Source organism: Protobothrops mucrosquamatus, unplaced genomic scaffold (genome assembly GCF_001527695.2).
Source record: "Protobothrops mucrosquamatus isolate PMUCROS unplaced genomic scaffold, P.Mucros_1.0 scaffold_127, whole genome shotgun sequence".
Classification (NCBI taxonomy): Eukaryota; Metazoa; Chordata; class Lepidosauria; order Squamata; family Viperidae; genus Protobothrops; species Protobothrops mucrosquamatus.
The window spans coordinates 41,251-55,545 of NW_015386203.1; the positions used below are offsets into that span (position 1 = coordinate 41,251).

The 14,295-nt window shown below is 43.4% G+C and overlaps 1 protein-coding gene across 1 annotated transcript in view; it reads right to left on the minus strand.

Annotated features, from left to right (window-relative positions):
* Window positions 1–2,086: 2,086 nt before the first annotated feature.
* Window positions 2,087–14,295, minus strand: part of TBC1D16 (TBC1 domain family member 16) — a 55,070-nt gene continuing 42,861 nt past the window's right edge. The window contains 8 exon segments of the mRNA XM_029284423.1: window positions 2,087–2,414; window positions 2,636–2,782; window positions 5,234–5,413; window positions 5,860–6,046; window positions 7,206–7,340; window positions 9,369–9,517; window positions 10,185–10,352; window positions 13,509–13,656. Coding sequence (XP_029140256.1) covers window positions 2,169–2,414; window positions 2,636–2,782; window positions 5,234–5,413; window positions 5,860–6,046; window positions 7,206–7,340; window positions 9,369–9,517; window positions 10,185–10,352; window positions 13,509–13,656 — 1,360 coding nt within the window. The 3' untranslated portion in view covers window positions 2,087–2,168.

Below are 14,295 nucleotides of genomic sequence, written 5' to 3' on the forward strand. Positions count from 1 at the left end.
CCTATAAGTATAGCCCTATTAGTCTGCCACTGGGATTTCAATCTTAAAAAATGTACGGAAACCAAGTAAAACACTCAAATTCTGACCTGCAGCATTCGTGTCCAATTATACTGTATTGCAAAGTTTATTTATTTATCCATTTTTAATTTATTTAATTTATATGCTGACCATCTTACTCAGAAAAGCGATTCTGGATGGCTAAGAAAGCTGTTAGAAACTATTCTCAATACAACCCAGCTACTGCTGCAGTTTGATGACAATAAATTGCATTTGTTCTGAAATGTCCATGCTATATCTTTTTTTTAAAAAAAAAAAATACAATTTCTGGACAAAGCACTGAATAACATTTTATAGCCCAGCCACCAGATTCCTTTCAGCTAGATTTGGAAATATTCCTCTTCCAAAGGATAGACAATCCTACCCATTTGGAAGCTCAAAAAGTCTTCTTCTTTTTTTTTTTTTTTTTGGTCATCTGTTCATTTTTTTTTAAAACGGGTGAAATTATCAGCACTTGGTAATTCTATTTCCATAAAAAGTAACAGGCTGCCTTTGGCTGAAGCAGGGAGGTGTCGCAAATTATGCTGGTTTTGCTAGGGTTACGAAGGAGACAGCTGTGGCTTCTAACGAAGGCATTACTTAATATCTCTAAAAACACCTCACACTTAACAACCTGTGTGAAGAGCTTGGTGGCTCATTCAGCGCAAGGCCTACATTTCAAAGCACCAGGTCCGGAGAGCTGGGTGGAGCTTCTCTCTTACACGTGCATTATAACCATTTAAATAGATTTAAAAATAAGCAAGAAATACTTAACACCCCCCCTCCCCCCCCCCAAGTAGCTGCCTTTGCTCACCACTCCAGCTTGCATATTTCGCCTAGGACCTAGAACCAAGTGTCTCCTTTGGGGACAGATGTAGCAAGAACAGCTCCACTGCCTGGCTATTTGATGAAGAGCCAAATTAAAATGGTTGAAAATGTGTACTGGTAATATTGGTGGGTATTGTCTTTTTTAGCTTGGCTTTCCTTCCTCTTTTATTTTTAAACAGTTTGTTAGTTGTTTTCTTCTATAACTGGTCTTTGACCTAAATAACATTTGAATTGAACTAAGTGGCTGAAAGAATCCTCATGTTATTCAGGTAGGCATTCATTACACCACCTCAATATTTCAGGATGATCCTACCACTTGAAGTAAAGAGGGTTTTTTATTGTTATTATTTTAACTAGGAAACAGTTAAATCAACAGGAGTAAAACTGGAGAAGGACACGGGGAAGCGAGATGTAGGCTACTGGTTTGAAAGGAGAACACAATGGCTCTGAAACTCGTAGCCTTTCTCTGACCACCAAAGTCCTCACCAGAGAAGTTCTTAATAAAGCTAAATGCCTCAAAGCTTCGGTATTGTTGGGATACCGAGAAGAACTTTTTCCAGTTTGTTTTATTTGAGAGGTTTAAATCAAGCAGACCACCTTGTACGAGGTGTGGTTTTTGCATAATTTACATTCACAGTGAAGCTGTTGATTCTCACTTTCCTAATGGCAAACATTTGAGGTGTATATGGGGAAAAACTAAAGGCTTTTTAAATACAGTGACCAAGGTTTACACACACGCTGAAATGTTTCCTTTGGGAACTCCAAAGTTTGTATTTTTATTGTTTTTGGCAGACTATACTCCAGGTGATCATCGTGGCTTCACATAAAGCCAGTGAGTGGTGCATTTTGGTTAAAGCAGTATCTGCATGCATAGGTGTGTGGGTGCACCGGGGCAAAGGAGCAAGGTTGACCCTGCCCCTTTACCTACCATCAGGGTTGCTGGTTGTGGATTCATTTTCTAAAGCAGTCGCTATTCCCTACATAACAAGGGAGGCAGGGAATCCTGGGTCACTTTTGACCCTGATTTGCCGGGCTCAGCCTCTTTCTCCATTTGTTCCGAACTACAAAGCAACTCCATAGTCTGGTCAACCTGCTTCCTGTTTTGATGCACATCAAAATCCAGCTCTGATCACAAAGCAGGAGATTCTTCTACTCTGTATCATGTCTGTTCTCCTCCCATAACCAGCTTCATTTTTGGATCAGAAGAAAACCCCCTTTTTTTTTCTTTCATTTTTTGCTTGCCAGGCCCCAACTGTGCCCACCGCTTTGAGGTCCTTACGTAGCTGGGATACGATCCTGAACAGTCATTTCCGGAAAGTAAAGACCTCTCGTGTTTTAAGTCCCCTTCTGCAATCATTTCCTGACTTGGGAGATGGCTCATCCACCGTGCCTCCATATGGGCAGCTATCAGAGTCAGGGTGATTTCCAGTACATTCCACGGCGGGGATATAGCCGCTGTCCCACATGCCTGTTCCACAGAGTTTGCACAGGTCATGCAGACTGCAGGGGATCCGGGGTAGCAGGCGGAACTGATAGAGCAAACTCCTAGCCTGGAAGAGAGACAGCAGGAGATGTTTAGGTCCACAGAAGACAGCTATCTGGAATAGCCAAGCCTGTCTAAACCATGCCTATTGTTAACTCATAATCAAGGCTGATCACACACGGACACCCCAAAAACCTTCCCACATTGAGCACAACATTCTGTGCGCTCCTTTAAAGTCCATAAATTTCTTCCCAGAAGTTTTCATTTGAACCCTGGACATTGATTTACCTTCCTGAGTATGAGCTCCCCATTCATGTGCATGGCGAGGTTCCCAAAGTGTAGCAGCATCTGGTCCGTAGCCAGTTGCTGTTCAATGACATCATCCCCATAGATCACCACAATAGCCACACAGATGAAGAGATGGAAATAGTCTGTCTGCAGCAAAAGTAACCCAGAAGACAGTTAGTACCAACAATGCTTTGAAGAGGTTTCTCGGGCTAAGAGGAAGCCCCAAGAAATGGCAACAAAATAAAAAGCAATTTATGGTGCTCGTAATTATATGACAAGATGGAAGGGCAACATTACTGCTTGTCCACTATTCAAAATAATATATGATATAGAACAAAAGGAAGCACTTCGTCTAATGCAGAACTTGTGGATGTTATGGTTTGAGTTTCAGACTATGAATGCAGTAGATTAATCCAGAGCTCTCATTTGCATTTCAGATTTTTTTTCTCCCACCCAGTGAGGACAGATTATTTTCTGTAAGGAAATACAGGGGGAAAAAAACCACAGGAAAACAAATGTTTTGGAAAACTGGTTTTGGAGTCTGCAATCTCCAGCACAGGCACCATTGGAAGATTGGTACTGCTTCCATCAGGAATAGTGAGTGGCTGCTATATAGTCCAAGAATTTTTAACCTCTATAGTCTAGGATGCCCCAAGCAAAGGATGAGTAGAACATTAGCTCAGATCTTGGGACTGCATGAAACAAAGCCATAACCTTACACACCGGCTTTCTTTAAGCTGCTGCCTTCTTGCTGTCTGGGGATCAAGGGAGATGATGTCCAACCAGGTGAAGGACACCAGTAGAGCAAGGCTGCTCACCCACTAACTTGAGCCCCACTGAATTCAAAGGCATCTTCAGCTGAGAAGGCAGGTACCCAGTTGTGCTGGAGATTGCATTAGGAAAGATCAGACCTGAAAGACAGTCAGCAATGAGTAAGGGAAATTGAAGACTGCCATTCTGTCACACTGCTAACAACGAATAGGATGTTATACATGTCCACCCTGCTTTGACTGCAGCTTCTCTGAAATATTTCTGCAGCCACAATTAGTAGCAAACATGAAGTTTGCAATGCTGCCCCCTGCTGTCAGCTACAGGAGTCAAAACCAGATGTCTCCAGAGCAAGAATAGGCAACTACAGCTCCTTCATGACCCGTGGACTTCAATTCCCAGAATTCCTAAGCCAGCTGGGAATTGAAGGCCACAGGTCATACAGGGGCCGTAGTTGCCCACCCCGACTCCACCCGTTTCACAAAGGTCAAGCAACTGGAATGAGCTTCCAAAGGGATTTCTAGAGAGTGCTATCAAAAGTATCGCAAATCTTACTTGAATGAGAGCTAAGAAAAAAGAAGCCAAAACTGGTAAATCAAGGGATAAAGCCTGGTGCCCAAGAAAAGTAAAAAAAATAATAATAAAAAAAAATTAATGATGTACTTGAATAGAATGCAAACGTGATTGCAAGTTTATTAGATTTTTTTTTTAAAATCCTGCCTTTATTACTTTATAAATACCTTAAGGTGCTGAACAAACATACTATTCCTTCCTCCTCCTATCTTCCCCCAAAACAACAGCTCTGTGAAGTGGGTTGGGCTGAGAGAAAATGACTGGCCCAACCGGCTTTAATGGCTAAGGCGGGACTAGAACTCACTGTCTCCTAAGAAATCAATGCAAGATTTTGTACATGTAACAGTCAGACTTATGTTTAAATACCAGCAGTCTTTAGTGCTTGTCCCATACTTAAGCACTTTTGGCATTTAACATGATATGCTTTATTAATGTATAATCAAAGCTCTGATCTTTCCCTTCTGAATTCGGTTTGGCTGCAGGATTCGGTTTTGTCTTCCGTAACACGTTATTCCCACAGAAGTCTAGATCAGGCAGCTAAGAGGCAGCGAAGCCGGAGCCGGAGCCAAGAAGAGCCACCTTCCTGGCTGCCGCTCTATGCTAATTTGAAGCAAGCTTGCTCCAGGCATTTTCTCCCCCCTACACCCCTCCCTCCCTGGACCACCACCAGAGAGCAACTATTTGGCAGAGAGAAATGAGAGTTAGCAGCATATGGTGAACGTGGTTTGGTGGCAGCCTCCATTTACAGGAGAAGACCAGGTCTGACACAAACCATACGCTTGTTTTCCTGCTGTTGGGACCTGGGGCTAACCTCACAAGAGGCGCTGTGGAGGTAGGGTAGGCATGGCGCTGTCCCTCTCTCTCTCTCTCTCTCTCTGGAGAGAGCTTGCACAGAGCAGGCATCAACGTTGACACTTGGGAGAGGGCATGGCAGCCAAACTGCGGCTGCCACTGCACAGCGGGGAGAAGGCCTGTCAGGTTGATGGGTAGCCACAGCAACAAGAGGGCCCAGAAGCTTCCAAATGAATCATCAAGCGGGAAATTTACATCTGTTTGTGTAATGTCAGAGGAGACAAAGGGGGCAGGGGACATGGAAGGGAAGGCCAGGAGATTACTCAGAGGAGATCGGGAAGCATGTTCAGCTTATCCCCATCAAGACTGGGACAGAGAGCTGGAAAGCAGGGACTGCAATGGGCAACAGTTCTTCCTGGGGGGGGGGGAATGCGGGGCCCAGAGCAAGCTGTTCCCAGGCCTCACCTGGTAATGAGCCCAGCAGGCTTCCCACATGCGCAGGGCTTCAGCATCCGGAAACTCTCGCTTAAAGCAGAGGAGGATCCAGCGGTGACAAAAAAGCACCTGAAGGCCATCCTCCCCAAGGGAAGACAGGTGCTGGTAAAAGCGTATGTGCATCAACCGCAGCAGTTCTCGCAGGTACATCTGCAAAGAGAAAAATGGCGCCCGGCTCAGCCACAGCCAGGGAAGAAGAGAAAGAGGGACAGCCACAGTTTGCACCTTCTGGGATTGCCTACATTCGCTCTTCACACCCTCCTGAGTCGATAGAAGCTCACAGGCCTCCCAGAGCTGACTGCACCAGTTGGTGGACCCACAAACCCAGAAAACAACATGCCAACAACAAGAACGCTGGATCTGGGCAAGAAGCCTCGGGAGCTGCCAGGAAGTGGCTATTTCTGCCTTGCCAGGGCCTCTTGCGGGCACAACCTTCCCGTTTCTGCTTCTCTGACAGAAGGCCTCACAACCCCTCCGTTTCTCTTGTGGGATACACAGTGTCTCTGGCAGCCCCAGGTGCAGATTCCAGATTCTTTGGAAATGACAGGGAAGGGGAAGGAGAGGAAACAGAAAAGGCCCTCAGCTCCAAGCCTCACCAGTTGCTTCTCCATATCCTCATCCCGAGGGGAGCTGATAAAGATCGTGTTCTGCATCAAACCAACAAAGCACCAGAAAGTATCCGATTCATCCAGAACCTCAGCAAGGATGGGGGCCACGAGGTCAGACATTCCCTGGGAATAGCCAATGGCCGGGTTGTACACTGCATAGTTCAGCAAGATCCGCCTAAGAAAAGGACAATTTTTTTAAAAAAAAGTGAGGTTAGGGATGATGGAAGTCAGAGAGTTCTGTTCTTCCCTTACCAAGGAACCATTGGCCAGAAGCTTCTTTTAAAACAAAGGAGAAAAAGACCACTGTGACACAGAAAGTACATAATTTCCAGGAGAACAGGAAGCCCTGAGCTATTTAGAGGCCTGAGACAAAGCATTCTCTCTCTGCTTTAATCCCCCACCTGCAGTATTTTATTTATTTGTACCAGGCATAAAACTCACATCTTCCGGGTTGCTGTCAAGCAGCCTTTCCCAACCTAATGCCCCTCTGTTAACTGGCCTACAGCTCCCTTAATTCCCAGCCATTTGTTTGGAACCTACCAGCTGCGAATTTGGACACATATCTGGAAGGCCCCAGAATGGGAAAGGCTGTTTAAAAAGATATGGCATGCGAAACATTTGAAACAGCTTTACACTGAGTATGATTAGCCACTTCAAGTGAAAAAGCCTGTGACTTTCTCAGTTTGCCTGGAAATCCTCTATAGAGGATTTTGTCCAAGCAGGAATGAATTTGAATTTACCAATTAGATCAGAGGTGTCAAACTCAATTTCATTGAGGGCCGCATCAGCATTGCGGTTGCCCTCGGGGGGGCGGGTATGTGTGGCCAGGGTGGGTGCAGCCTACTGGGTGGGCATGGATGGAGTGGGTGTGGCCTACTGGGTGGGCATGGCCAGCTCTACATCGTTCGCGTCAAGGGTGCCTGTGGGGGCCTGGGCAGGAGTGGGGCAGATCTGAGGGTCTCTGGCAGAAGGGAGTGGGACCGGGGCAAGTGCCAAGGCATGGTCCATTTCTTCATTCCTCACAAAGGGTGACACCTCCCCAGCATGCACCCAGGGGGCAGGGCCAACATGGCAGGGGCTGGTTCCTCGCTGTTTCTAGACGGCCTTGTGGAGCTAAGACTGAATGCATTTCAGCATAGATGGCCACCACAAAATTGTACATTGGCTCCCAGCCGGCCAGGGCCAAGGCAGCGGGGGCCGTTCCCTCACTGTTTCCAGGATGGCTTCGCAGGCCACATGAAACCACTTCGCAGGCCGCATCCGGCCCCCGGGCCTTGTGTTTGACATGTCTGAATTAGATGCACAGTTTGATATTACTTGGACAAAATGATCACCTCATAGTCTCCACGTTGGGGTTGTTCTCTCCTCGGAAAAACTGGTTACTACGGTCAGTCCTCACCACGTCTTTATCAACGGTGAACTGCACATTCCTCCAGAAGGCCTTCTGCTCATCTGGTGCTAGGGAGAGTCTGAGGAACACCGGAGTTATTGCACACCTATGCTAGAGCGTTGCAGCGTGACAGATTCGATTGGAAAGAGATGCTTTGGAACGCTTGTTGAGTGCATGTCCAGCAACTGTGTCTTTTAGGCTGCTGCAAAGGGTTTCCAATGCAGCTATGCAATCCTAGAAACTTCTTGAATGTGCTGCAAATGGGGGCTATGGTTGCCTTCCAAAGCTGTCTCTTCCCGATACAAAGCACTACACAGCTGTAATGTATATTACTAGGGCACACAGGAGTAAACCAAACACAGCATATAAAATGATAAGTAGACTGGGTTTTTTTTTTAAAAAAAAAACTTATAGACAGTTTTGCATCAGCTTGAAATCTGTAAACACCATCCTCAAAATTAAACTCATCTGATTGTTGGCAGTGGAATAATCACTTGGCTCCTTTTGTAGGAGACTACAAAAATATAAAAAAAACAGCCAAAACAGCCTTCTTTTCCACTGCAACTAAATGTGCTCCTGATGATGATGATGATGATGATGATGGGACCAAGGGAAAAGCCTTGCCTGAAGATGTTGAACCTATGCAGTTCTAAAGGGAAGAATGCAGCCCTTCAACTAACCAAGTCCCAAGATACAATCCAATAATATGAAAAATAGACCATATAATAAGGGAGGCGCGTGCTTCTCACCACTCACCCTAATCAATAGCCTAAATGGAGGGTTCTATAGTTGTTGAAATTTCCAAACACTTTTCAAAGGCAGACCCATGAACGGTGTGCTACTATAACCCATACAGGACAGAACACGTCAGGGGTGCAAGTCAAAGTACTAGTTTTCATTGTGTAAATACATTCCTGGTCAGATTCTGTGGTGAATCCACCATATGCAAATAGAATTTTCACAGTATGTGTCACCCAACTAACAGCCTGAAACTGATTTCCTGCTCTTCCTTCCAATTGACCAGGTTCTTCTTTTCAGCCCCTTCTGAAAAATTTGTTCAGATACCTTGGAATTTGATAAAAAGTAGAGACAGACTGGCTGTCATCAGAGATTATGGGCAGTACCAAGCCCTAAAACTCTGGATGACCTTTACCAGCAGTTATTGATGTGTGTAAATACAGTCAGCCCCATAGATTCAACAGTTATGTCTGTAAACCCTGTTTTATGGTTTGTGAAACCAGCTGTGATTTATTCAACAAATCATATTTAAAGAAATTATGGCTGAATTTGACATATGAATCAGGTCTCAGAAGTACATCACTTGGAATTCTTTCCCAACCAAATCTCCCTCTACCCACCATAATGGTAGTGGATACTCCCTACTCCTGTTCATAATAACATAGATGCTTTGAGATGGGACTGGTCCTTAGTTATAAGAGAATCAGTTTGGTGCAGTGGTCAAGGTGCTAGTTTAGAAACCAGGACACTGGGAGTTCTAGGCCTGCTTTAGGTATAATAGCCAACTGGGCCAGTCCTTCATCTCACCCCAACCCAGCTCACAGGCTTGTTGCAAAGAAAACAGACATATCACTTTGAGGGATATTGTGTGTGTGTGTGTTTGTGTGTGTGTATGTATGTATGTATGTATTGGTAGTTCTTATGGACACAATTAGATTTCCGGTTGTTATTACAGTCTGTGATCACTAATCGGGTTCTAAGTACAATCCTATTGTTCTGAATGAGGGTTTTTTGGGGCTAATACCATTGCAAATCATGTGATCACAGGATGTTGCAACTGGATGTAACGGTGAAACGGATGCCAAGTACTTGAAATATGGTCATGTCACTGTGGGGGGGGGGGGGACACAAAATTTTATGAAGTTAGAAGTGCTTTACTACAAAGCATCCATTCTAGACCTCTAATAATTTTGACCTATTGAAGGCTGAGAACTCTGTGTGTGTGTGTGTGTGTAAATATAAATGTATAAATGAAAGATGGTATAGAAAGATGAAGAGGAAGAGCATGAGGATAAGAGGATGGAAGAAGAGCAGGGCAAAGTAGTTTTGCAACAGTATCTTCACACATTAGCCATCTCCTCCTGGCCACCTTTTCTGTTGAATCTGAAAATATTCCTCTCTCTTTGCAATACGGAGAGCCTCCCTCTCCTCCGATGTGGATTCATAGCTGTAGTAGCGCAACAAGAAGGGCCAAACTTCGCCACGGATTGAGACATCGATCCCGCCAAAGAAAATAGCCTAGGGAGGGAAGAAGAATGAGAACCACATTCAGAGAAAAGTGTCAGCGTTTCTGAAATGGAGCTCTTTTTACTCTGCCTGACAAGAGCTCCCTTGATTCAGGAGCCCACAATCTGCATATGCTGGGAGGGAAAGCAGAGCCCTCCCATTTCCCAGGGGAGACACAAATCAAGCTCATTTCAATGTCAATAAGTCCCCTGGAGGGCCCGTACAATTAACGCATCATTCTCACGTCACAGCTTAATCCCCAATCTTGGAAACGGTACACTTGGACCCAGCCTTGCACAGATATTCCATAACCTTTTATTTATTCCAAGCCAGACAGTTTCGAGCACTTTCTTGGGGCCTGATGAGAGAGGCACAAGCACCCAAGCACCCGTGGCAATAGCTGCAGATCCTCCTATCTCAAAGAACAGTGACCAACAATGGCTTAGCAGCAATCTGACTTAAGAAGGAGCTTTGTGTGTGTGTGTGTGTGTGTGTGTGTGTGTGTCTGTGTGTGTGTGTGTATTCTGCTGCACCTAACTAGTTCAGTTCCTTCCCTCTTGCCAGGATTTGGCCCAAACTAGGGACAATGGGCAGAATGCCTTAAACTACGGAGTCTGCCAGAGGGAGGCTCTCTGTTGAAACCCAGAGCAAAACATGCCGCTGTTGACTTGCTTCTCACCTTCCTCAGCTTGTACTCTTCTTCGACTTGTCCAGCCTTGTTTAGATGACGAAGCCACCCAGAGACATCTAAGCGCTTATATGCATTCTCCTCCGGGTGGGTCTCAGAGGAAGGGAGCTTGGGCCGGCGAATGGAGAACTGCATGCAAGTCTTCACGTCGGTGAGCTGCTAATTGGAAACAAAAGAGGAAAGAGAAAGCTTGTGTCATGGCTGCATCGGCCTTAGGTCTCCAGCTCATTTTGACACCATCCTGGGAAAACAATCAACCAGCCAACCTCTGGAAACTGGGGGAAAGCAGCTGTCCTGGAGGAATTAAGGTTCTGAGTCCCCTTAAAATTGCTTTGTGGTTGGCTTCCTTTCTCACCCCTCCTTGTCCAAGATCACAGTTCACCCAGCTTGCAGCCATATCTTGAGTCTGCCCAGGAATGCATGTAATAAATTACATCTGATTGGCCACATACAAAAGCCCTGCTGTTAGGGAAGAGAGAAGCAGCGGTGCCAGGCTCTCTGAGGACGCTTGCCATTCCAGGGCAAAAACTGCAGCTGACATTTAATTTAAAAATCAAAAGGTTGCTCCACACAAATGCAAGCCCCTGTGGCACTATAATGAGAGGAAAGCAGCAGGAGAAATGTGTGTTGGGGGAGGAGGTAGGGAATTTAGAAACCCTGTTTCTAACAAGCATCTCCGGTACCTTTAAACACATAATTAAGACCTTTGCAAAGTCTTTGTGCCAATTAAAGGAAGATATGGCAGCGGGTCTTGTCAAAACAGGATTGGAATGGACTGTAAAGAGCCACAGAATGAACAATTTCCAGAAGGGGCAGCTGTGCCATTTTGTTTCAACAATGAGTTTTGTAGCATATTAATGACTAATTTATTGTAGTATAAGCTTTCATGGAGTACATCCACTGGCATCAGCATATACCTAATGTTCAAGACCGTGTTGGCAGTGGGAGTTGAGGGACTCCTGGGGACAAAATGACAAACTGAAGTTTGTGGAGCTGACGCTGCAGTAAAAAAACTGGCGAGGAGATCAGCTCTTTGTTATTCCTCTCTGGACAAGAAGATGATTCAAGATTGCCCACAAATGCTCTAGGTTGTTTACACCTCGCAAGGAGATTACAAAACAGCAATCGCAGGTGGATTTAGAGCTCTGGGAAACAAGGTAATAGCCATCTTGATAAAAGTGGGGTCAACTTTGAAAGGACGCTGGGTTCACATACTTCCTTTTCTAATCACTTTCAGAAATTGATTGTTAATTGTTTTTCAGCTTTAGGAACTTTTGGACTGACATGTTTTACGGCACAGCGTGAGTTTCCTCCAAACCTTAGCAAAAGAAGCTTTAAATACAACTTTAAGGACTGAAAAAAATTGGAGGGGGGAATAAATACAAAAGGGTGATGAAATCTTTGATTTTAGAGAGTTTTAGAAAGTTACAAATGGACTAAAGGTCCAGATAAATTTGAAATAAAATTATGGAAGCATCCTTCCTGTGGGAAAAATGCTTTTGTTTTTAATTCTTTTGTTAAGGCTTTAAAAATTGGACACTGTAGAGAACTGTAGAGAACTAAAACGAGCTAAAGATTACAATTAAAGGAGAAGAACACTCAAATTTGACTTATAGATAGTCCTCAATGTTTCCCCATTTATTCAGTGACCATTTTGTATTTACAGTGGTGTTGAAAAAAGTGATTTGCAACTGGTCCTTGCACTTAGAAGCGTCATGGAGTTCCCATTATCATGATTTGGGCACTTAGCAACCTACATGTATTTATGATGGTTGCAGAGTCCCAGGCTTATGTGATTGCTATTTGCAACCTTCCCAGCTGGCATCCGGTAAGCAAAGTTAATGGAGGAAGCCAGATTCGCTTCATGACCTTGTGATTTACTTAATAACCATGGGAAAAAAAAGATAGTAAAATCAGGTATGGTCACATGATGACTGCATCGCTTAGCAACAGAAGTTCCAATCCCAATTGTGGCTGTTAGTTGAGGACTACTTGAACAAATACAGAATAAGGCAAAATATTTTAACACTGGGCCTACTAAAGGATAGCTTTGAACTGGGCCCAGAAATTAACAGTGTCGGCCTCTATAGATAGATTGTGTCTAAAAGAAGTAATGGGAATAAATTCTCCCTCACAAGATTGAGATAGATTTGAAACTGGATTTTAAAATGACAGGCTAAAAGAATGATATGGAAAAAGATGTTACACTCTACATGCAAAAAACCCGAAAAACAAAAAAAACTCAAACAAGCCTGGATAATTTTCCTAGATTGGATTTACTAAAGAGGCATGTTAAAGCTGTGAAGAATTTTATATGAAGGGACAAAGAAAAATGAAATCATAGTTCTAGGACATTTTGAAGGGCCTAAAGATCAAAATGGTTAGAAATAAAAGGAAGGAATATAAAGTTGGTTTATATGATCCAGGTTAAAAATAGATTATGTTGTTATCTCTGATAAGCCTTAATTGACTTTTGCTGACATCAGTATTGCAATGACAAGGATTTAAGGATTTGGTTACAGATAAGGAGATATGGGAAGAATATATTTGTTGTATTTAAGAAAAGGTGATACGTTATTAAAATTGTAATTGTAATTTCTTTATATGCTTTTTTCTTTGCTATTGTATTTGCTTATTTTTTTTCTCTTCTATTTTTCTATTTATTCTCTTTTTTTCTCTTCTGAATCTTTAATTTTTTGGTGTTTTTTTTTAGTTTGTATCTGTTTTTAATTGTTATCAATTGTAATCATTAAAATAAAATTACTACTAAAAAAAGACCGTGTGTGCAGTAAAGATGCTGATACATCCTAGACAGGAATTCAAATTCTTTCCCTCTTCCAAAGATGCATGTTTTTCATCTCTCCTCACATCAAGCAAAACGGAAAAGACAAATGATTGCTTGCACTGCTGTGTCCATGTTTATATATAGCTAACCTGTCATGCCCAATCGCTGAGAGCAAATGAAACTAGACTGAAGTCTTCAATGTCCAATAAAGCATTCTAAGCCCCCCTCCTCCCCCAGCCTTCTTTGGCATGTCTAAAATCCTGCCGGCTTACTCCTGTTATGTAATGTGTTCTCTTTCTAGCCCAATTTTAGAAGAAATGAGCATTTTGGATGCCTCCATTATATGTAAGATGAAGTCAGAAAGTACTGCTGTTCTTACTTCTTTGGTATAAGGAAGAACCAGATGGGCTTTCTGAGTTTACAAGCCTACCAATTATCCAGAGGCTGCCAGGAAGAAGGAGGGAATCTACTGAAGTTGATCGTCATCAGGTGAATTGGCATTTTCAAGCACCTGCTCTAATCTAACTTACCTGGTCTTTGAGATGCGTCTCTGTGCAATACTTCCATTGCTGAAACACTTCGGAGAGTTTATCCAGGCCACCATGGTGAAAGTGAAAAATCTTATACTGACTCTCCCGGCTAGCAACCACCAGCTGCCCGCTGGTGCAGGCCTCATCACTGAAGGAAAAGGTGCAGAGAGAGATGTAGGAGCACAGAGTCAGCAAAATGTATTAGCTAGGTGCCTTGCCCTGGGACCCTTTGAGACAGACCATATTGTGTGGATGTTACCATTTCCGCAGTGCACCAACAATATTAAGGGACGATTTTACTCCTTTAACAGTGTGTGCATTTTTTGTAGGCTTGAAAACACTAAAAAAAATGTAAACACAGACATTTTATGATAACAGGTAAGGACCAAGTGAAAAGGGCTATGATAAGAATAAAGGGTTTGCTAACAGAAGTGTATAAAATCAATCAATCTTATTTAACCGGAAGGCCCAAAACCAAATGACAAACGTAATCTAAACTTGACACTGGGTTAAAAACATATTAACAAGTACAATATTTAATAAATACTACATAACAGACTTTAAACCCAAGCTCATTGATTTGCTATTAAAATCCTTTTTTATAGCCATAGTTAAAAATTTGGCTGCTGCCACTGTAATCTTAGGATTTTCATCGACAAGTAAAAATTTTTACATGCTCAGAAATATTTCTTCCTGGTTTAGATTTTAAAATAGGCCCAATAACTTCTATCCTTCCATTCCCCCCGCCATCAGAACTGATGAAGCTTCCTTGATGAGAGGCAAAATG